Source organism: Mytilus trossulus, chromosome 1, assembly GCF_036588685.1.
Source record: "Mytilus trossulus isolate FHL-02 chromosome 1, PNRI_Mtr1.1.1.hap1, whole genome shotgun sequence".
Lineage (NCBI taxonomy): Eukaryota > Metazoa > Mollusca > Bivalvia > Mytilida > Mytilidae > Mytilus > Mytilus trossulus.
The window spans coordinates 100,735,363-100,758,543 of record NC_086373.1 but is presented as its reverse complement, the minus strand read 5'-3'; the positions used below and the strand labels follow the sequence as shown (position 1 = coordinate 100,758,543).

The following is a 23,181-nucleotide window of genomic DNA, read 5'->3' as shown; positions in this document are numbered from 1 at the left end:
GGAAACCTGCTTTGTATTAGTTCCAAATGTTTATGTTTGCCTACTGTAGTAGGTTTAGATTGAGGAAACCTGCTTTGTATTTGTTTCAAATGTTTATGTTTGCCTACTATAGTTTTCAGTCTGTTGCGACTTTTACCTACTAATGGTTGTAATAAGCAACTGTTAAGACTGCGTGACTGACATGTACAGCATAAATATTTACATACACCAAATATAGCTGACCTATTGCATATAGTATAAAAAAAAAAAAAAAAATTAAACTAACATCCTTAATATTGACCACTGAACAATGAAAATGAGCCAGTTGGACATATAAAAAAGAAGGTGTGGTATGATTGCCAATGAGACAACTATCCACAAAGGACCAAAATGACACAAACATTAACACTAAACATGTACACCTTACAATAGTTCCATACACCAAATATAGTAGACATATTGTTTAGAGTATCTGAGATATGGACTTAACCACAAAAAACTTAACCTTGTTCACTGCTCCATGAAATGAGGTTGAGGTCAAATGAAAACGGTCTGGCAGACATGAGGACCTTGCAAGGTACGCATACTTAATATAGTTATCCTGTTACTCATTCTAAGAAAGTTATTAACATCACAAAAAATCATTACTCTTTTTCACTGAACCATGACAATGAGGTCAGGGACAATGGACATATGATGGATGGAAACTTTGTAACATAAGCCATCTATATACGATGTATGAAGCATCCAGGATTTCCACTTTTGGAGCAGGATCTGCTCACAATACCCTTTTGGAGTACCTAAGATCACTCTGAGTTTTTGTTTTGGTTTGTGTTGCTTAAATAGTCTTTAGTTTCTATGTAGTGTCTTGTGAACTATTATTTGTCTGGTTGTCTTTTTCTTTTTTAGCCATGGCATTGTCAGTTTATTTTCTATCTATGAGTTTGACTGTTCCTCTGGTATATTTCGCCCCTTTTTTTTATAATACAAAGTTTTAAAGAAGTTAGCTACCCTGTCTCCGGACCACTATTCCTATGTCACAAGCACAACAAAGATTACAATTTAGCAATTGCCTCTGACCATAGGATATATTTTAAAAGATGGTGATCATCATGACCTGTATTTCATAGTAGACTATTTTCCTCAAACTTAACTTTGCATGATAAAGAAACAAAGCAATACACACATTCATCGATTTAATCATAATATAGCACTGTTTTATATAAACAATAATTAATAAATATAGATAGAGAAGAGGACACAGAAAAATATGAATAATATATCATGTTGATGTAAATAAATCCTATGACAAACCAACTGCGAATGTTTTAAGATATGATTTGAATTTATATCTCACCAAAAAAGTTCCTACATTGAAGACCTGTTGGTGACCTTCTGCTGTTGTTTGTTTTTTGTTTGGTCGGGTTGTTGTCTCTTTGACACATTCACCAACTCCATTCTCAATTTTATCCTAAGAATCTTTATAATGTTCAATCCGGACAACTTTGATTTAAAGAAGCTTGGTTCAGATAGTATGTAAAACTATATTTGTATGTTGATAAATCTGTAATATTTGTGAAGGAGGCAGATAGTTGGAAAAATGTCATTGAAACACAATTACTACTTAAACTGAACTTGTATTTATGAAACATATATCAAGCTCATAATTGCATATAGTCTAAATAAGTTGTTTAAAAACATAAGTCTAGTGTTTAAATGGCAAAAGAATGAAAATGTATAAAAGAGACAGTATACAATCTGTTAGAATACATATGCAAATGAGCTAGAAGACAAATTTAAATCATATACAAGCATCAATGTAATTACATGTAAATCAATGCAATTCACAAAAATTCATCACATTTTAACAAACAATATTAAGGGCTGTGAAAATGTCTTTCATGCACAAAAAAAAAGTTTTCTACCAGTTTTTAAGAAGAAGTATAATTCTTATTTTTTTGAAAGATTTAGTTTTTGGTGTACCTATAAACTGAATCTAGCTTGACATTTTCACACCCCTGATGACATAACAATTTATAAGTAATAGAATAATTAAGTTCAGATAAAACATATCATGTCGTCACTGTGCCCATAATAGGCAACAATGGAAGATAAATTGTATGCCCATTTCATAAACAATAAGTAGTCATAGAGTTGTCTACCCTTTCATATTCATCAATAGTTTGATTGATTAGTTTCAGATCTTGTATTTAATGAAAAGTGCACATACATGAAATTCTAAATGCTTAGGTTTTCATCAAAACATGATAGCTATAGATTTGCTTGAGAAAAACACAAAAAAATCAGAAATTGAGGACACAAAATGGAAAAAAGATTATTGTACAAAGTAGTTATCAATTCACAAAGTTTAGAAGAAAAAAAATTCAAAAATAAAATCTCTTATTTATAAAAAGACTTTTCACACCATTTCCTGTTGAACTATAGTGTGCTTCTAATATTTGATTCTTGTAACATTTAAAATTATATATAAGATTAGTATATGTACGCTATAACTGTATATTTTCATTATTCACATTTAAAGAATCAATATAAACATGATAAAATAAAGTTCCCTCTAAAATTCAATTTAATCATGATGAAAAAAATTACCAGGTTATTATTTATTATTATTATTAATAAAGATCCTTTATGGTTACCATCCTCTACATGCATTCTGATCATTTTACCCAACCTATTTACATATCTTTATGAGAAATGATAAAATACAAATGAATGATGCAGTAGAATCCTCTTAAGCCAAGAAAATAACCCTCCACAGTTTTTATAGGCAGTAATTTATTCCCAGCTTTCCCAGTCATCTTCCTGCAAAAGATAAATATAATTCAGTTAAAAACATTTCTTTATTAGATATTCCATTTTTACCTTGATAACTATTATAACTTGATATTTTTTTTTTCATGAGAGGAAAACATTGTACTTGAATTTTGATATTTTTGTTATTTTTCAATAGTAGGTTAAGAGGTCAATTGAGTTTAATTGATAAAAGGCCAGACACAATAAAATAATGCCTAACCCTAAATTCGGTTGTGCATGTATTTCAGAAAAAAATATTTTGTTGAAAATTATTTATTATAATTCAAAAATATATTACCACATCAGCAGATAATTTTGTGTAGTCTGTAGAAGACAAATTTAATTTCTTGGCAATTTCATCGGCGGCTTTCATATCTTCCTCCGTCAATTCAACATCGAAATCTCTCTCCCAGTCTTCATCAGCACTTTCTGAATTAGAAAAGATTACAAAATACAACTTGTGTAATTTAAAACATGCTTGTTTTTTCATTTGAATTATTTTCCATTTGTCTGTTCAGGGCCTTTTATAGCTGACTACTGTGGATTCATTAATATTCGTTGGATACCAATTTTCGGGGATTTTGTGTGTACAGGAGAACCACGAATTCAAATGTTCAACGAAATACAAATTTTGTAAAGGAATGAGTGTAGACTTTGCCAAAACCACGAAATTAAATATCTACGAATATGCAAGTTTTCTTCAAACCACGAAAATTGGTACCCACGAAAATAAATGAATCCACAGTATGTGGTATGGGCTTTGCTAATTGTTGATTACCTATAGTTGTTAATATCTGTGTCATTTGGTCTCTTGTGGTCAAGTTTTTAAGAGTTATCTCATAGGCAGTCATACCACATCTTCTTTTTTATATTGAAAATAAACACTGATGGAGTATAAATCCCACAGATCAAATAAAGAATATATTCACAGATCATACACACTGATATGTATAAGTTAGATATAACTTCATATATATTAAAGAGGCCATTTGATTATAAAATATATTTTTACATAAAATTTTAGTTTGTTCATTTGATATAGGTCACTATTTAACCATAAAAGCTACAACAAACTAAATAGTTTGTATGCAGATAATAAACTTATATTGATGTGAAAGGCACATATATCAATAGACAACTTTCGAGTTTGATGTATTTCCGTCAAAACTCTGGTCTTAGTGAACATCATTCGTGCGTTAAGGTCCATCGTCAATTCCATTCCAATGTTGAGTGAGTGGCCCGGAAAACTATAATGTTATATTGCACGAATTATTTGGCAAATTAATTTCTAACTAGTGAAACTGCGAGCTACTGCTCACTGATGATACCCCCGCCACAAGTGGATAATATTAATAGTGTAAAAATATGTAAGTGTTTGGTAAACAGGAAGTTGTGAAGTGATGAATCTGAAAACGCATCACACGGTTTAGCTGACTTATATAAATCCTGAAACCAAATTTCAGAAATCCTTGTATTTTAGCTCCTGAGAAAAATGTGACGAAAATTTTCAACTTGGCTATTATGTGTAAAATCATACAAGTGTTCTGTAAACAGGAAATTGTCAAGTGATCAATCTGAAAACGCATCACACGGTATAGCTGACCTATATAAACCCTGAAAAATTTCAGAAATCCTTGTATTGTAGTTCCTGAGAAAAATGCGACGAAAAATATTCATGGGACGGACAGACTGACTGACGGAAGGACAGACAGAGGTAAAACAGTATACCCTCTTTTTTAAAGCGGGGGTATAATAATTGACAATCAACACTACTGTCATTAGGGAATTGTTAATAAGTACCTACAAAACAAGAATTATTTCTAGTTTATCCTGCACAATGACGATCACTAAGACGCTTGATGAACGTTAATAGTGCAGGGATATAGGCGACCCCCTCAATCTGGTAAATGGCGTCATAAAGGCGTGCATAATTGAGGAGTTTTTTCCAGTGATGGATGAACTCGAAAGTGGTCTATTGATTATAATACACTACATGAAAAGTTTATGCATTGATATACAATAAAGTATCCCCATGTACAGCATATAGTTCAGTGAGATTTTTTTTGGAGTTTGTTCCTACCAAGAAAATTCAGGAAAATAAGTAACCAGAAAATATCAATATACAAAGAATAATAGACCTTCTATCACTAATATTCATACCTTTTGTAGACTCTGTGGAAGGGGAATCCCTATCTGGGTTAACTACAACTGTATCCCCCTTTACTTTGGTCCTTATTTCATCATTTTCATTTGTATTTTCCTCTTCACTTGGTTTCACATTTTCATTTTCTGTTAATTTTTCTGTCTCTGTATTCACATTTTTCTCCAAATCTTTTTCTGTATCTGTACTTATATTTTTCTCCAAATCTTTTTCTGTATCTGTACTTATAATTTTCTCCAAATCTTTTTCTGTATCTGTACTTATATTTTTCTCCAAATCTTTCTCCACATTAAGACTTGCACATGGTATAGATGTGGCTGTGGGTTTGTCTTCCTCTAATACAAGAGAATTGGCACCTGTCTTATTGTCATTTGTATTGTCAACTTTTATCTCACTACTCTTCGAAATGTCTCCTTTTGACTCACTGTCCATTGATTTGCAGTTTTCTTTTTCTGTTTTTGAACAAGATTTAGGTGTACCACCATTATTCTTTAAGTCACTATCACAGGAAAGTTCATTATTTACAACTCTGTCAGATTCTTGTGTTTGTTGTTTTATATTACTGTCTATACTACTGTCTGTTTTGACTAATGTAGAGGGAGGTTGTTTGCCATTGTTTGGTGATATATTTGGTACCTTGTTAGTCTGTTTTTTATTTTCTACATATTTTAATTTACCAGTATTTGTTTCCCCCTCCTCTGCACTAGAATCGTCCTCTTCTGAAAAAAAGAAGATATCATTATTAATTTCTTTTAATTTCCCTGGTGTTTGAACGTTTTCATTCTGATTTATCTTTAAACATAAGTCTTTTAAAAGTAATCTTACTAAATATGCCTACAGATACAAATTATTTTGTTAACCTTCTAGATCTCTCACAGTTTTCCTTTCTTTATAACCTATCCTGATGAAATAAATCTGCTGATAAGAAGACAAATACTTGTGAACAATTAAACTAATAATTTACAAACCAAGCACTTGGAAAAACCAATAAGCATTGACTCGAAACCCATAATAACAACCCTTACCATCCCAGTTTATAGAATCTTCTTTTTTCTCAGACTGTTCAGCCCTTTTCATTAATGCCAATTTCCTTGCTTCATCAACTTGAAGCTGGTGAACTTTGTAAAAATATCTCCTCCAAAAATTGGCATGAGAAATTTCTGATGGTACCTTAAAAAATAAAACATCAAATTATTTGACAAGGATCACTATACATAACTGTCATTTTATTTAGACTTCACTGATTCCATGGCATGTGCATTTCAAATGGATGTTGTTTAAAAGTATAGCTAATTTAAGTTTGACTTTTTATTCATCACCTGTTATTTATTTTTCAATTTATTCTGTCATTCTTAAATATTTTTTTTTTGGTGGACTAAACAAGAAAAATATAGATTCCTACACTGCAACAAGTGTATTACAATATTTCTCCACTTGAGATAGTAAAATTTTATTATTTAAAGCTTGAGGCTTGCCGAACATTTTAAATAATAAAATTTGACTGTTGAGAGTGTAGAAATATCGTAATAAACAAGTTATAGTGCCGGAATCTGTTTTTCTAATGATTTTTATCATTCTTTTTCAAAGATTTTCAGAAACTTGTGTTCTTAATATGCGACGTCAGAGGAAATTCAGAGGAAAACAAAACAGTTTGACGTCATAATCATATTTCGACATCTTGGTAAGAACAGATTTTTCACTTGTGAGGAGAAATATTTTTCTCACACCTGTCAGGAAATGTGACAAAAGCACAAAAATTAGAGAAACTCAGGTTAACCAGTAACTTTCAGCAAGTTAACACAAACTTTTCCACAGGTTTTAGACAGGTGTCACCACACACAAACAGTTTTCTGATAGAGTGTACTTTTCATCTGACAAATAACCAACACAAATCTCAATCAAATAATACTAAGGCCGTGTTCACACCAAACGCTGCGTACAGTAAACCCCTTACGGGAAGGATTGTGCCTGATGATCATATGATGAAATCATAATCTTTCAGTCAGTTTAATTGAAGTCTGGAGCTGGCATGTCAGTTAACTGCTAGTAGTCTGTTGTTATTTATGTATTATTGTCATTTTGTTTATTTTCTTTGGTTACATCTTCTGACATCAGACTCGGACTTCTCTTGAACTGAATTTTAATGTGCGTATTGTTATGCTTTTACTTTTCTACACTGGTTAGAGGTATAGGGGGAGGGTTGAGATCTCACAAACATGTTTAACCCCGCCGCATTTTTGCGCCTGTCCCAAGTCAGGAGCCTCTGGCCTTTGTTAGTCTTGTATTATTTAAATTTTAGTTTCTTGTGTACAATTTGGAAATTAGTATGGCGTTCATTATCACTGAACTAGTATATATTTGTTTAGGGGCCAGCTGAAGGACGCCTCCGGGTGCGGGAATTTCTCGCTACATTGAAGACCTGTTGGTGACCTTCTGCTGTTGTGGTTTTTTTTTATTTTGGTCGGGTTGTTGTCTCTTTGACACATTCCCCATTTCCATTCTCAATTTTATGTTTACATTTGGTTTAATGTAATGCACACTTGTTTCACATTAAATTTGTTCACATCTATACATAAGTTTTGTTCACACTTGTAAACTATTAATATGTCATTTAAATGTTCATTACGTAGAACAGAATTCAAATTTTCGAACAACTTTTCTATCACAGTTAGGGAACGACCATTTGATTTAAAAAAAAAAGGGGGGGGGGGGTGATTTTACCACAATTTGATTAAAAAAAATTATAGTGTCAAATATTGAATTGGTACCATAGAAAAAATGAATAAATATAAACTTTCGCCCAAGAAAAAATTCTGACTCAGATGTCTCCATTACGCATTAAAAAGGTAGGCTGCATCAGCTTGCTTACAGACCAGACGAAAAAATTGAATTGCGATGTTAAATAAGGATCACTACATTTCTATCTTTTCTGTTTGTTTCAAATGGTATGTTTTCTCCAAGGAGTATTTATCAAAAGGAGGGGGTTATGGTTTTTTCTAACTGTATTTTAACGGACACAAGATTCTGCACAAACAAACAATTTATGAGTGAATCGTTGTTTGAGTAAAGTCCAGTGGCAAAACATTTCTGTCAGTGTGTACGTCCAGTCGATTCGGGAAGACCTTTTCAAATGAATTATGTTTTCGGCAATGATGATGGATGAGTCTTGTTTGTCTTGATAAGGGGTTAATAAGGCTGCGTAAATTTTTTTATAACAAATAAATATATCAAGTTTAGACAAATATTTCTGCAAAAAACTTTATTAATAAGTGTTATAAGTATCAATTTAAATAAAAATTTGTAAGGGTTCCGCAGAACCCAGTGTCTCGTCTACTTTTGCTGTAAATCGCAAGTGCAACAAAATTGAGGCAAAAAGTCAATAAAAATATTCCTCTTGATACTATCCTATGACTGTAAGAAGGTTTTGTCCAAGTCTGGTAAAAATCTAGGACAGTTAATGAATCTAATAAATGTGTTGAAAACTTTAACTGCAGACTGTATGTAATGTTAACTAGAAGAAAATCTAAGTCATTTTAAAAGTAAAATACGGAAAAAATGGAGTTATCTTTATACAAAATTTACTAACTTATGATCATAAATAAGCTTCTGTCCAAGTTTGGTACAAACCCAGGATAGTTTAAGAAAGTTATTCAAATTTTAAAAACTTTTACCACAGAGTGAATGTAATGTTTCCCTGCAGAAAAACTAAGTCCATTTAAAGGTAAAATACGGAATAAATTGATTTATTATTTTATAAATTTTGCCTCTGGATACTATCTTATGATCATAAACAAGCATCTGTCCAAGTTTGGTACAAACCAAGGATAGTTTAAGAAAGTTATTAAAATTCTAAAAACTTCAACCACAGAGTGAACGTAATGTTTCCCCACAGAAAAAACTAAGTCCATTTAAAAGTAAAATACGGAAAAAATGGATTTACTTTTTTACAAAATTTGCTTCTGGATACTATCTTATGATCATAAACAAGCGTCTGTCCAAGTTTGGTACAAACCAAGGATATTCTAAGAATGTTAATAAAATTCTAAAAACTTTAACCACAGAGTGAATGTAATGTTTCCCCGCAGAAAAAACTAAGTCCATTTAAAAGTAAAATACGGAAAAAATGGAATTTTATTTTTACAAAATTTACTTCTGGATACTACCTTATGATCATAAACAAGCTTCTGTCCAAGTTTGGTAGAAATCCGGTATAGTTTAAAAAAGTTATTAAAACTTCAAAAACTTTAACCACAGAGTGAATATTTGTGGACGCCGCCGCCGCCGCCGGAATGTAGGATTGCTTAGTCTCGCTTTTTCAACTAAAGTCGAAGGCTCGACAAAAATCGCTTCTTTTTTAAATATACATGGGAAAATTAAAGTTCTGAATGCCTAGTTTTGTGTACACTTAACCTACACAAGGCCTACATCGACTATCGACTGCATGTAGACAAAACATGATTTACATTACATGTAAACATTGAGTTTTATCAATGAGAACGTAATGATGTTTAGTTTATGTGTGAATTACACTAACACAACACCGAGTTTAGGTCAATGTGAACACGGCCTAAGTTAAGTTACAGTGCCTAAAATGTATGTGAACTGTCAAATTAAATAAATTTCTGTAAGTTTTTCGTCAAGATTAAACCCACAAGTATTCAAAAATCCTTTATATTTTATATGACCATATAATTATATAATCTATAGAAATACTAACCAGTCTGGTATATAGTCCTCTGACTTCAACTTGTGATACTAGTAATTCTGATACTTCTCCTTTCCTGACTTCCATGTTAAATGATTTCAACCATTCTTTATACTTATCTATAGAACCAGAAGGATCATTACAATAGGTACCAGGATCTACTTGTATAGCATGAAGTCTAGCCTGAAACAAACAAGGAACCAGAAAGATCATTACAATAAGTACCAGGATCTACTTGTATAGCATGAAGTCTAGCCTGAAACAAACAAGGAACCAGTAAGATCATTACAATAGGTACCAGGATCTACTTGTATAGCATGAAGTCTAGCCTGAAACAAACAAGGAACCAGAAAGATCATTACAATAGGTACCAGGATCTACTTGTATTGCATGAAGTCTAGCCTGAAACAAACAAGAAACCAGAAAGATCACTACAATAGGTACCAGGATCTACTTGTATTGCATGAAGTCTAGCCTGAAACAAACAAGAAACCAGAAAGATCATTACAATAGGTACCAGGATCTACTTGTATTGCATGAAGTCTAGCCTGAAACAAACAAGGAACCAGAAAGATCATTACAATAGGTACCAGGATCTACTTGTATGGCATGTAATCTAGCCTGAAAAAAACAAGAAACAAGAAAGATCATCACAATAAGTACCAGGATCTACTTGTATTGCATGTAGTCTAGCCTGAAACAAACAAAGAACCAGTAAGATCATTACAATAAGTACCAGGATCTACTTGTATAGCATGTGGTCTAGCCTAAAACAAACAAAGAACCAGTAAGATTATTACAATAAGTACCAGGATCTACTTGTATAGCATGAAGTCTAGCCTGAAACAAACAAGGAACCAGTAAGATCATAACAATAAGTACCAGGATCTACTTGTATAGCATAAAGTCTAGCCTGAAACAAACAAGGACCCAGAAAGATCATTACAATAAGTACCAGGATCTTCTTGTATAGCATGAATTCTAGCCTGAAACATACAAGGAACCAGTAAGATCATTACAATAAGTACCAGGATCTACTTGTATTGCATGAAGTCTAGCCCAAAACAAACAAGGAACCAGTAAGATCATTACAATAAGTACCAGGATCTACTTGTATTGCATGAAGTCTAGCCTGAAACAAACAAGGAACCAGAAAGATCATTACAATAGGTACCAGGATCTACTTGTATAGCATGAAGTCTAGCCTGAAACAAACAAGGAACCAGTAAGATCATTACAATAGGTACCAGGATCTACTTGTATAGCATGAAGTCTAGCCCAAAACAAACACGAAACCAGTAAGATCATTACAATAAGTACCAGGATCTACTTGTATTGCATGAAGTTTAGCCTGAAACAAACAAGGAACCAGTAAGATCATTACAATAGGTACCAGGATCTACTTGTATAACATGAAGTCTAGCCTGAAACAAACAAGGAACCAGTAAGATCATTACAATAAGTACCAGAATATACATGTTTAACATGAAGTCTAGTCTGAAACAAACAAGAAACCAGAAAGATCATTACAATAGGTACCAGGATCTACTTGTATAGCATGAAGTCTAGCCTGAAACAAACAAAGAACCAGTAAGATCATTACAATAGGTACCAGGATCTACTTGTATAGCATGAAGTCTAGCCTGAAACAAACAAGGAACCAGTAAGATCATAACAATAAGTACCAGTATCTACTTGTATAGCATGAAGTCTAGCCTGAAACAAACAAAGAACCAGTAAGATCATTACAATAGGTCCCAGGATCTACTTGTATAGCATGTAGTCTAGCCTGAAACAAACAAAGAACCAGTAAGATCATTACAATAAGTACCAGTATCTACTTGTATAGCATGAACAGAAAGATCATCACAATAAGTACAAGTATCTACTTGTATAGCATGAAGTCTAGCCTGAAACAAACAAGGAACCAGAAAGATTATTACAATAGGTACCAGGATCTACTTGTATAGCATGAAGTCTAGCCTGAAACAAACAAAGAACCAGTAAGATCATTACAATAGGTCCCAGGATCTACTTGTATAGCATGTAGTCTAGCCTGAAACAAACAAAGAACCAGTAAGATCATTACAATAAGTACCAGTATCTACTTGTATAGCATGAACAGAAAGATCATCACAATAAGTACAAGTATCTACTTGTATAGCATGAAGTCTAGCCTGAAACAAACAAGGAACCAGAAAGATTATTACAATAGGTACCAGGATCTACTTGTATAGCATGAAGTCTAGCCTGAAACAAACAAAGAACCAGTAAGATCCTTACAATAGGTACCAGGATCTACTTGTATTGCATAAAGTCTAGCCTGAAACAAACAAGAAACCAGAAAGATCATCACAATAAGTACCAGGATCTACTTGTATAGCATAAAGTCTAGCCTGAAACAAACAAGGAACCAGAAAGATCATTACAATAGGTACCAGGATCTACTTGTATAGCATAAAGTCTAGCCTGAAACAAACAAGGAACCAGTATGATCATTACAATACATGTAGGTACCAGGATCTACTTGTATTGCATAAAGTCTAGCCTGAAACATACAAGAAACCAGTAAAATCATTACAATAGGTACCAGGATTTACTTGTATAGCATAAAGTCTTCCCTGAAACAAACAAGGAACCAGAAGGATCATTACAATAAGTACCAGAATATACATGTATAACATGTAGTCTTCCCTGAAACAAACAAGAAAACAATAAAAAATTCGTAAGGGTTCCGCGGAACCCAATGTCTCGCCTACTTTTGCTGTTAATCACAGGCTCAACAAAAATGAGGAAAAAAATCAATAAAATTATTCCTGTTGATACTATCTTTTGATCGTAAAAAGCTTCTGTCCAGGTTTGGTAAAAATCCAAGATAGTTAATGAATGTAATAAATGTTTTAAAACTTTAACTGCAGACTGTATGTAATGTTAACTGGAAGAAAAACTAAGTCCATTTATAAGTAAAATACAAATACACAGGTACAAAATTTTAACAAAATTTCCTTCTCGATACTAGCTTTTGATCATAAAAAAGCTTCTGTCCAAGTTTGGTACAAATCCAAAATGGTATAGGAAAGAAGAAAGTTATTAAAAAAATTCAAACTTTAACTACAAAGTGCATGTGTTGTTTCCTGGCAGAAAATCTAAGTCCATTTAAAAGTAAAATACTGAAAAAATTGAAATTTATTTTTAAAATATTTACTTCTGGATACTATCTTATTATCATAAACAAGCTTCTGTCCAAGTTTGGTAGAAATCAAGTATAGTTTAAGAAAGTTATTAAAATTTCAAAAACTTTAACCACAGAGTGAATGTAATGTTTCCCGGCAGAAAAACTAAGTCCATTTATAAGTAAAATACGGAAAAAATGGAAATTTATCTTTTAAAAATTTACTTCTGGATACAATCTTATGATCATAAACAAGCTTCTGTCCAAGTTTGGTACAAACCCAGGATAGTTTACGAAAGTTATTCAAATTTTAAAAACTTTAACCACAGAGTGAATGTAATGTTTACCGGCAGAAAAACTAAGTCCATTTATAAGTAAAATACTGAAAAAATGGAATTTTATTTTTACAAAATTCACTTCTGGATACTATCTAATGATCATAAACAAGCTTCTGTCCAAGTTTGGTAGAAATCCAGTATAGTTTAAGAAAGTTATTAAAATTTTAAAAACTTTAACCACAGAGTGAATGTAATGTTTACCGGCAGAAAAACTAAGTCCATTTATAAGTAAAATACTGAAAAAATGGAATTTTATTTTTACAAAATTCACTTCTGGATACTATCTTATGATCATAAACAAGCTTCTGTCCAAGTTTGGTAGAAATCCAGTATAGTTTAAGAAAGTTATTAAAATTTTAAAAACTTTAACCACAGAGTGAATATTTGTGGACGCCGCCGACGCCGACGGAAAGTAGGATCGCTATGTCTCGCTTTTTCGACTAAAGTCGAAGGCTCGACAAAAATAAGGATTTTTTTCTCATCATTAAATGTACTGCAATCCATTTCTATTAGAAATTACCGTTTTATATAACTTATTAAATACTGACATTCGGCATGTTAGGTAGGACACATTCATAGTCATGATAGCTTTTCAAAATCTGGATAAATAAAAGTAAACTTATTGACCCTGTACATGTCAATTAAGTGAGTGTATTTTAATCATTTGTATACCTTAGCCCTGTCAAATATTGGATCTGTAGGATTTCTTCTTGCTACAGGAACATCTTTGTCTTCAGCTTCTACTACTAAAAGTTTGGTCAAACCATCCAAAAATGAGGACAATCCTTGCTTTAATTTGTCTCTGGCAGCCTCAGTATTTTCTGTCTAAAATTGAAAAAAAAATACAAGAATTGTACTTCTCAATATTGAAAATGTATACAATACATGTATATCATACATGTAACATTTCTGAGTGAAAACTATTGAATAAATGTATGTCAGGTAGAACATGAAGAACAAGTTATGGAGCTGTAAAGGTGTTCTGTTCGTAAAAGCATATTTTATAAATTCCTTCATGAATTGTGTTTTGTAGCTGTTAGTTAAGTCAAATTAAGTTTTAACCTCAAACTAATTGCAACAGAAAATGTTTAAGTTCTAATCTAAAGCATTAAACCGTAAATATACACAGAAAAATGTCCAATGGAATCTAACTTGAGGAAAACTCAAAATTAGCATTTTAATTTCCTACGGAAATTAACATTGGAAGGGGAGATAACTCCGCACAAATTAGTCTTTTTTTGTGTCTGTTTTTGGTTGATTTTCTTAAAAATAATGTGAAGTATGATAATTTGATGGGGTTTTAAGTTCGTATTTGACTATATTATATAATCTTCTGCTCTTGAAATTTACAAAACCGAAGTGTTATGGTTATTTTTATATTATTTTGTTCATTTTTCATTGAAGAAATTGCAAATTTGTGGCTATGTGACCATTTTAAAAAAAAAATGTGAAAATCTGGTATTGTTTATATCTGTATATTATATTTGTTCAGCATCTACCTGGTTAAAAGGAACTTAAAACCACAAATAGAAGAATATATATGCATAATTATTTTTATTTAATTTGAGATTCTTTACCTTGACATGTGGAAAATTCAATAAATGGTCAACTAATGAATTACGAAATCTAGATCGTTGCTTGGTAAAAGATATGAAAACACCTTTAGCTTTGTTTGTTATACTCTAAAGACGGTTTAAATATCAAGAATCAATATATTTTGTTGAATAGAAGCGGTATATAAGTAATAATTTTAATTTTTTTGTATCAATTTTTATTGATATTTCTGCTTTTTTTGCAGAGCTATGTATCTCCCTTTTCAAATCTCCAAAGGAATTTTAAATCATGATTTTTTTATTTTTCCTCAAGTAAGATTTTCTGGGAGTTTTTTCTGTGTATATTTGGGGTAAAATGCTAAAGATTAAAACTTTAAAATCTTCTGTTGCAATTGCTTTCAGGTAATGGTCAAATTTATGCTAGATTGACTGGACTATGTTGTGACCTCTAGAGTTAAGAATATTTTCACTACATTAAAAACATACTATTATCTGAGTAAATATTCGGCTACTATAATGCCATGTGTTGTTTTTTTCCCCTGTTTTCTTGCCTTTTGCTCTAATAGGTGATCATGGTGATAAGGTGTCAAGATTACTGTGGATTCATCCAATCTAATTAAAAACCGATCTCTCATCGCTCCCGAATTCTGATATGTCGTGTCAAAGATCTAACGAAACCTACTTTGAGGTCATATGGGAGTGAGCTAGAAGTTATGAATTTATAATGATATGCAAATGAGTTGACGACCTATTAATATGCCAATCAAAAAAGTTTATGAATTATTTTGACGGACGATTTCGTTGTATATAAAATGAGTTACATCCCTTTACCTTATGATAAACTTTCAAGATTGTGGAAGACTCAATTTCATTGGTCGAAAAAGACACACCTACGAGGTCACTCACATGTGACCTCAAAGCGGGTTTCGTTAGATCCCCCACGCGATATTATCAGAAAACAGGAGCAATGAGAGATCGTTTTTTAATTAGATTGGGATTCATCATGTTCATTATGGTATGTATAAGAAACATATTTTCTTAAATTTCATGGTGGAAGGCAAATAATAAATTCAAATGTTCAAACAAATTTGTGAAAAACGTACACACAAACTTAGGAAAAACAAAATATACTATTTTTTCTCCATCCACAAAAGTTGGTACATGTACCCATTAAAATACGTTAATTCACAGTAATAAAGTCGATTTATATATTACTATGTATAACCAAGCTTGAACAATTACCACAGGAAATCATGAGGTTATATAACAAATGTCTCTATAAAACAGGTGTGCTATGTGATAATTTACCTTCAAGGTTTCTCGTAGAGATTCACTTGTTTTAGCCACAGCTTCACCAGTGTCATTTGACATTGTATTGGAAAACTCCTCCAAATCTTTCTTGATCATTTCGTAGGCAGACATAGACTTCTCTTTTGCTGCCTGTATCCCATACATAGACTTCTCTTTTGCTGCCTGTATCCCATACATGGACGTCTCTTTTGCTGCTTGTATCCATCCTCCCCACCAACTTCCTCCTTCATCGCTTGTTTCACTACTATTTTAAAAACATATACATGTACATTAAAACGGTAAACCATCTAGAACTTACTGCAGAGAAATGACTACTCATAATGGAATAAACTTGAATGTTCATTATTTAAGTACAACAATAGTGCTGTTTCATCATGTTCATACCTTGAAACAAATCATGCAGTCATGATTTTTATCTCGTATATCATTCAAACATATTACATTGTAAATATATTTCAAACCAGAATTTGGTCTTAAATAATTGTGTGTATATGTCTTACTAAACAAAACTATCCTCTACATTTTGAGTATCAACAAATCCAGGAGATTATCTCTACTTAATGGCTCCAATGAGAGGAATGGGGTGGAATCAGCATCTTGGTGGTAAAAATACTCTTATAGAACAGTCAAATTAGAACATCAATCCTGACACAGAATCTTACTTTTAGGTATAATTTTAATCCAAATAATTATGATGTAATATTAATGCTGTAAGATCTGTACCTGTACTATGTATGATACATTGTAGCTACAAATTCTGGTTTTAATACAACGAGTTGAAGGTGCCATTGATTGACTGACATCTAGTGAGAGCCAGTTTCCCACAAAATAGTATCCTTGAGATGGTTCCAGTTCATAACTGTAGTCACAAAGAATGAGTTTGAGTATTGTTGAGTTTTACTGGTGGGAATGTCAAAGCACCTCCTAGTATTGTTCCTCACTTGTTTTTCAACTACATTGTATGTTTGTTGCCTTGTAATTTTCAAACTTTTTCACTGTGATGGTTTGTCTTGGTCTGGCTGATTTTAAAAAGTCGTCTGGATCGATAGCAGTTACTAATCCCTCAACCACCTTGTACAAAATTACAAGTTTTTGGCTAGTGTGTCTGGCTTTTAGTTGTTGAAGTTGCAGTTTGGCGAGCATGTCTGTTACGCAGCCATCTTCTCTTGTTTTGTAGTCGCCTGTTATAAAGCGTCCTGCTTGTCATTGTATTTGCTCTAGCTTGTTTGAATCTACTATACTGTAGGGGTCCCATACTGTTGCTGCATATTCCATTGTTGATCTAACTCAGGAAATGTTAGCGGTTTTCTTACATTCCTGCGGGCAGTAGCTTAAGTTCTTTCTGAGGAAGCCAAGGGTTGAACTGGCCTTTTTTGCAACGTTTGTTATGTTCCACTTCAGGTCTTCTGATATCTGCACTCCTAGGTATGGGTTGTTCTGGACTTGTTCACAGATGATCACATAGATAAAAATTATTATTGTGTGTAAAATTTGTACTCTGTTGTGTAGCCAGTGCCAGTGGCAGTGTAGTTTAATGACTCAGTCTCAGGTCGACTATATACTGGAATAGTTTGGAATATTGTTTTATAGCATAGGTATTATATCAGAAAAAAAGACCTGAACATCATTAATCTATATTTCAATCAACTCATATATATTTTTTCTGAAAAAACTGTGTTTACCTTTCAGCCATAGCATTAATCTCTAACCAAACTGAAACGAAAGACATTCATCAATAAATGAAAATAATTCAACAACATTTTAATACATATTTAATCCTTTTTCAACAAAATTAATGAATAACTGTTATTTAATATTAAGAATATCAATTGATTCCGATATAGATATCGTGCAATACACAGAATTTATAGACTATAATGAAACGTAAACATGATCACGTGCTACATTAAAGTTGTTAATACCCCCTTCACATACACGAATGTTTCTTACGAATGCTAACGAATCACCAAAATTTACAAGATTCGTTAAACTTTAACGAATCTTTTGCGAATAAACCACTTTTACGAGTGATTTGCGAGTGCTTTACGATTTACTAAGAATGAATGCGATGCTTTTACGATAACAGTAGACGATTCATTGCGAATAGATACGAGCAATTAACGAATGCATACGAGTGTTTTGCGAGCACAATACGAATGGTAACGATCTGATCCAAGTTTTTACGATTGGTTAACGAATAGTTTACGATAGCCCACGAACATTTGCGATTGAGTTACGAGTGTTTTACGAATGTTTATTTTTTTTGCAATGGGAAATACATGCACTCATATAGATAGTAGGCCATACAGTCTCATTTATTATCCATGTAAACATTCGGAGTAACAAGACATGTCTTACGAGAGAAATAAATTATTACTCTTCCATAACTTCCTTCGACTTCTTCTTCCACTGGCACAGAGGGCAGAGGAAGAAAATCAACAACTGTTTCCTCTTTGTTTTAGGAGGAGGAGGAGGCGGACTCAATGTAGATTTTGGTGCAGGCCATGGCTCATCAGAAGAACTTTGTTTGGACAATATGACCAACTCCTGCATGAGCTTAACCGGGAAGATGCGTCTGGTTACAGAAACTTTTTAAGAGTTGATGCCGACTTGTTTGGGGAGATACTTGACAGAATTACCCCTGCAATCAGAAAAAGCTCTACCTCTTTCAGGTAAGTACTTCAATTTTCAAGCAAAATAAAACAGAAATGTACATTAAGAATAATAGTTAGTTTTATTTTGTATGCTGACTTTATCATATGAATATCCGACGGTGCCGAAGGACGAGGCTTGGATTTTCCGCATGATATAGTCAGTTTAGAAAACCATACTAACTGTTTTTTCAGAAATTCATATCTAAGTAAAAAGGTCAGCAAAACAATCTTTTAAAAAAAATTCCTTAAGCACTTTGCTTCTAAATAATTCAATTTAATACAAAGTGAACAAAGTACGTGTTAGTAACGCCCCAAATAACGTTCGTATTCATATGGAAGTGGGTATATTAAACTGTCTTGTCTTTTGTTATTCTAATGTATGACACATTTCCAGTTTACCTTTTATGCGACAAAAAATATTCTTTTAATTGCATTGTAAGTTTAGATAAATATTTCTCGTTACAGGGAACCACTTGAACCAGGACTGAAGTTAGCCGTTACACTCAGACATTTGGCTACCGGTTCCACGTATGCTGATCTTATGTATGCCTTTCGTGTTGCCCGGAACTCCATATCACTCTTTGTGCCTAAAGTCTGCGAAGCAATTTACTTAGCATACAAAGATGAAGTCATGCCGGATGAGATTACGACGGAAGATTGGATGCGTATAGCATCTGACTTTGAAAGAATATGGAACCTCCCACACGCTTGTGGTGCTTTGGATGGGAAGCACATCAGAATAAGAAAACCGCCTAACTCGGGGTCGTTATTTTTTAACTACAAACATTTCTTCTCTACAGTGATGATGGCTCTAGTTGATGCAGATTATAAGTTTATTTGGCTGAGTGTGGGCTCATACGGAAGTGCATCTGATAGCCAGATATTTAGGGACTCGGAGCTACGACCAATGTTAGAAGATGGAACTTTGGATCTTCCGCCTCCCTCCCCTCTTCCAAATGGTGAAACAGATATTCCTTATTTTCTTATTGGCGATGACGCATTTCCTCTCCGATCATGGATGATGAAACCCTATTCAAGAAAACGTTTAGACCACGATGAGCGCATCTTTAACTATAGGTTGTCCCGTGCACGTAGAATTGTGGAGAATGCTTTTGGCATTCTTGCCATGAGATTTCAGATTTTGATTGGAACTATGCAACAACTGCCAGAAACAGTAGATTTAATCGTACTGTCTTGTACTACTCTTCATAACTTACTTCGGATAAGGAAACGTGCTGATCTACAACTGTTTGCTGACGAAGAAGACAACAATCATATTTTAATAGAGGGACAATGGCGACAAGGTGCGCAACTTACCGACGGAGACCCAGGGTATCAGAGAAATTTTGGTAACGCTGCTGGAATTGATCAAAGGAACTATCTTAAAAATTACTTCAACTCGGAAGCAGGCGCCGTAGATTGGCAAGAGAACATGATTTGACTGGTTCAGAAACATTGATTGTTTTGAATGCATCAGTATTGTGTTAATTGATGTAATGTTTAAAAATAAAAATTTAGATATAGATAGGACTATAAAAAATCTCAGAATGAGGTTCTATCATAATGAATAATTCACTCCAACTTTGTTTGACATACACTTTATAATACAAATTTGTTGCAATACTAGTACTTGGAATGGTATTTAAGGGATAGAATATGAGTGAAGACGGGGAATGTGTCAAAGAGGCAACGACCCAACACGCGCAAAAAAGAATAGGTTGAGTTTAAACACAAACTTTGATAAGCATCAATAAATGAGTTTCAGAATGATTTTGACATTTAAGCTAAACGACGGTTGTCACACTTCAAGCAGGAGCTGCTAACCCTTCCAGGGTACTTGAGTTCACCACATTTTGTTTTTGTTTGGGGTCCATGTTGCTTTGTTTTTAGTTTTTGTTATGTTGTTATTTGTGTTGCCTGTTGTGTATTTGCCATGGCATTGTCTTCTTTGTGGTTTATGATTATTGATTGCTCCTTAGTGTGTTCGAATTTGATTTACAACTAAATGTACATTGAAAAGGGCACAGGCGCCAAGTAATGGCAAAAGATTCCGTTTGCATATTACACTTTTCAGCGATATCATTTTTTATTGGTTTTGTTTAAAAATTTTGGTTCCTAAAATAAACAACATAAACAAATGTGGATTAACCTATTTCTTTTCATTCTCAAAAAAAGCTACAAATTTTCTACAATCTACAAATAGTTATACATTTAAAGGTTCTCTATTCAAGATTTTCCTAAATCTTTTCTAAATGAAAATAAACAGTCATTCACGTCGAAGATCTATATGAAAGGTGTTTCTGGGTTTATTGTCTCATAAGCATCCGTCAGTACTGATGTTGTATCTGTCGCAGTTGATTCAATAGCACTTGGTGACTGACTTGTAGTGTGAGTTGAGTATACTGTCTGTTGCTGTTGACCCATTAAGATAGGTTGCAGTTCTGCCCATTGGTATCGACCATATTGTTGAAGGACGTCAGCTGGCGGATTCGAAGCTGCTAAGTTGCGTGCAATGATATAGTCGCGATCAGTAGACATTTGTTGCGGCTGACGATGTCTGAACGACATGGATGATGTTGTCGGTCTAATTGACGGCCTGTTATTTCCTACTGCAGTTTGCTGTTGAGGTTGTAATTGGGTAAATTGAGGTAATGTTTGGCGATTTACTTGCTGGGAAGGGTCTGTGAATGTAGATGAAAGCTGGGATGGCTGTATAAAATCATCCCTTGGCGGTTGTTGTGTTTGACGCTGTTCCTGTTTAGACTGTTTAACATACTCCATTGCCTTGAAGATAGTTTCATTCGTAAAATCCTCCAGACAGGAAGGGGTCATCTTTGCCATTAGCGTACTAAGGAAATCGCAGGTCTTCTCTATGTCACTCTTTGGGACTGCTAACTGCTGAGAAACTTTTTCTAGGCAGTCAGATATCTTTGTTGTAGTTGACGATGTTGTCACTGACTGTGGTGTACTTTCCATGGTCGTTATTGATGGAACTGATGACTCACTGCAGTCTGAGTACCGGTCAGGTTTCTTGATCTGTGACCCCTTGGTTCCTCTTGCCTGACAGACAAAGGGTTTTACAAACTCGAATTTCTCCAACAACCAGCTAGTTCTAGATGTTAGCAAACCATCTCCGACACCGGCTCCGGATCGTGTGGTGTTTTCTCTTTTCTTTACTTCTTTCACATACGTGGTTCTTAAGGACGTATACCATCTTTGAAGATCACCGGGATTCAACTTCATCCTCTGTTCCATTTCATGCCATGTTCGCTCTTTTTTATCGCGATTTTTGAAATCAATACTTGTCTTGTCGTATAGAAAACGATTTGACTTGAACCACTCAATTACTTCGTCCTCCTCTTCGATCGTCAGTATTCTCGCACTTTTAGTTTTGGGTTTATTCTTCTTGCGAGTCTGAAAATACACAATGTCCATTTTCGTGATAACTATCAACGACTTTACTATAAAATACACTCATAAATATTTTTATAATGACCGGTCTTTCAAGAAGTTCATATGCTGATTGCAATTGTTTGAAAAGTATCATAAACATTGTTATCTTTTTTAATTACATTTTTGCCAATACGTTCAACAACAGTTATACACTGGCCTCTGGATATAGATTCCGTGTTATAATTATTTTAACTTTAATCTTATTATATTGCTATTCTGTCCAACTAATCTGATTTAAATAATGCAGATTTTCTTTGCATGTATCGTATTTTGATGATTTATTTGAATAAAATGCAGTTCCTCAATTGCCAATTTCACTAAATATCTGTCTATGAAACTCATACATTTTTTATGTGCTTTATAAAGGTGATTTTCAAAGACATTGAATAAGCAAATCTCACTTACTGCTGCACTGGTTGTGGCAGTGGCTATCAAATCGTCATCATCTGAGGCAAAGTTTGAGCCGGCTGTATCAACATTGTCAGTATCTGAAAGTTGCTGCTCAGGATATTCGATACCAACGGTTGGTGGGTTTGCCTCTGGTGGTGGTAATTCGGCGGGGTTTGGTGTTTCGGGCGATGGTGGTGGTGGTGTAGGGGATCTAGGTGAAGCAGGATTTGTCTTCCTTTTCCTTGCAGCAGGTCTTCTCTTTGGAGCCATGATTCAATAGTAAAATGCGACTTCCTTCTTCCACGATTTTATAACAACTGAAACGAACTATTAGAATAAAAACAAAACCCCAATTTTATCGTCAAATCATTTGTTAAATATTCCTATTTGTAAAACATTCGCAAAGCACTCGCAAAGCAGTCGCAAAGTATTCGTATACATTCGTAAAGCAATCGGATATATTCGTAAAGCACTCGCGTGAATTCGTATCAATTCGTTAATCCATCGCAAAGCGATCGTAAACTGCTCGCAACTATTCGTAAATGAATCGTTAAACATTCTTAAATCAAACTGTTCACGATTTCTTGCGAATGATTTACGAGTTGTTGCGATCGGTTAACGATGCATTAACGAATTGTTGCGAGTGATTTG

The 23,181-nt window shown here is 33.5% G+C and overlaps 2 protein-coding genes across 3 annotated transcripts; one reads left to right on the top strand and one right to left on the bottom strand.

Moving 5' to 3' along the window:
• Nucleotides 1-1,162: 1,162 nt before the first annotated feature.
• LOC134693829 (BSD domain-containing protein 1-like) lies at nucleotides 1,163-17,746 on the bottom strand. Of its 2 annotated transcripts, XM_063554764.1 has the most exons (9): nucleotides 17,716-17,730; nucleotides 16,196-16,277; nucleotides 16,031-16,162; nucleotides 13,842-13,994; nucleotides 9,672-9,842; nucleotides 5,980-6,124; nucleotides 4,954-5,673; nucleotides 3,092-3,222; nucleotides 1,163-2,802 (listed from the first exon to the last, which is right to left on the bottom strand). In XM_063554764.1, the coding sequence occupies exons 1-9, from the start codon at nucleotides 17,724-17,726 to the stop codon at nucleotides 2,776-2,778; spliced, it is 1,572 nt and encodes a 523-aa protein (XP_063410834.1). In that variant the 5' UTR covers nucleotides 17,727-17,730; the 3' UTR covers nucleotides 1,163-2,775. The 2 variants fall into 2 exon arrangements, with proteins under 2 accessions (XP_063410834.1, XP_063410825.1); XM_063554755.1 differs by having other exon boundaries at nucleotides 16,031-16,277; nucleotides 17,716-17,746.
• Nucleotides 17,747-18,317: 571 nt separating this feature from the next.
• LOC134693826 (uncharacterized) lies at nucleotides 18,318-20,258 on the top strand. Its single transcript, XM_063554741.1, has 2 exons — nucleotides 18,318-18,705; nucleotides 19,153-20,258. The coding sequence occupies exons 1-2, from the start codon at nucleotides 18,383-18,385 to the stop codon at nucleotides 20,126-20,128; spliced, it is 1,299 nt and encodes a 432-aa protein (XP_063410811.1). The 5' UTR covers nucleotides 18,318-18,382; the 3' UTR covers nucleotides 20,129-20,258.
• The last annotated feature ends 2,923 nt before the right edge of the window (nucleotides 20,259-23,181 follow it).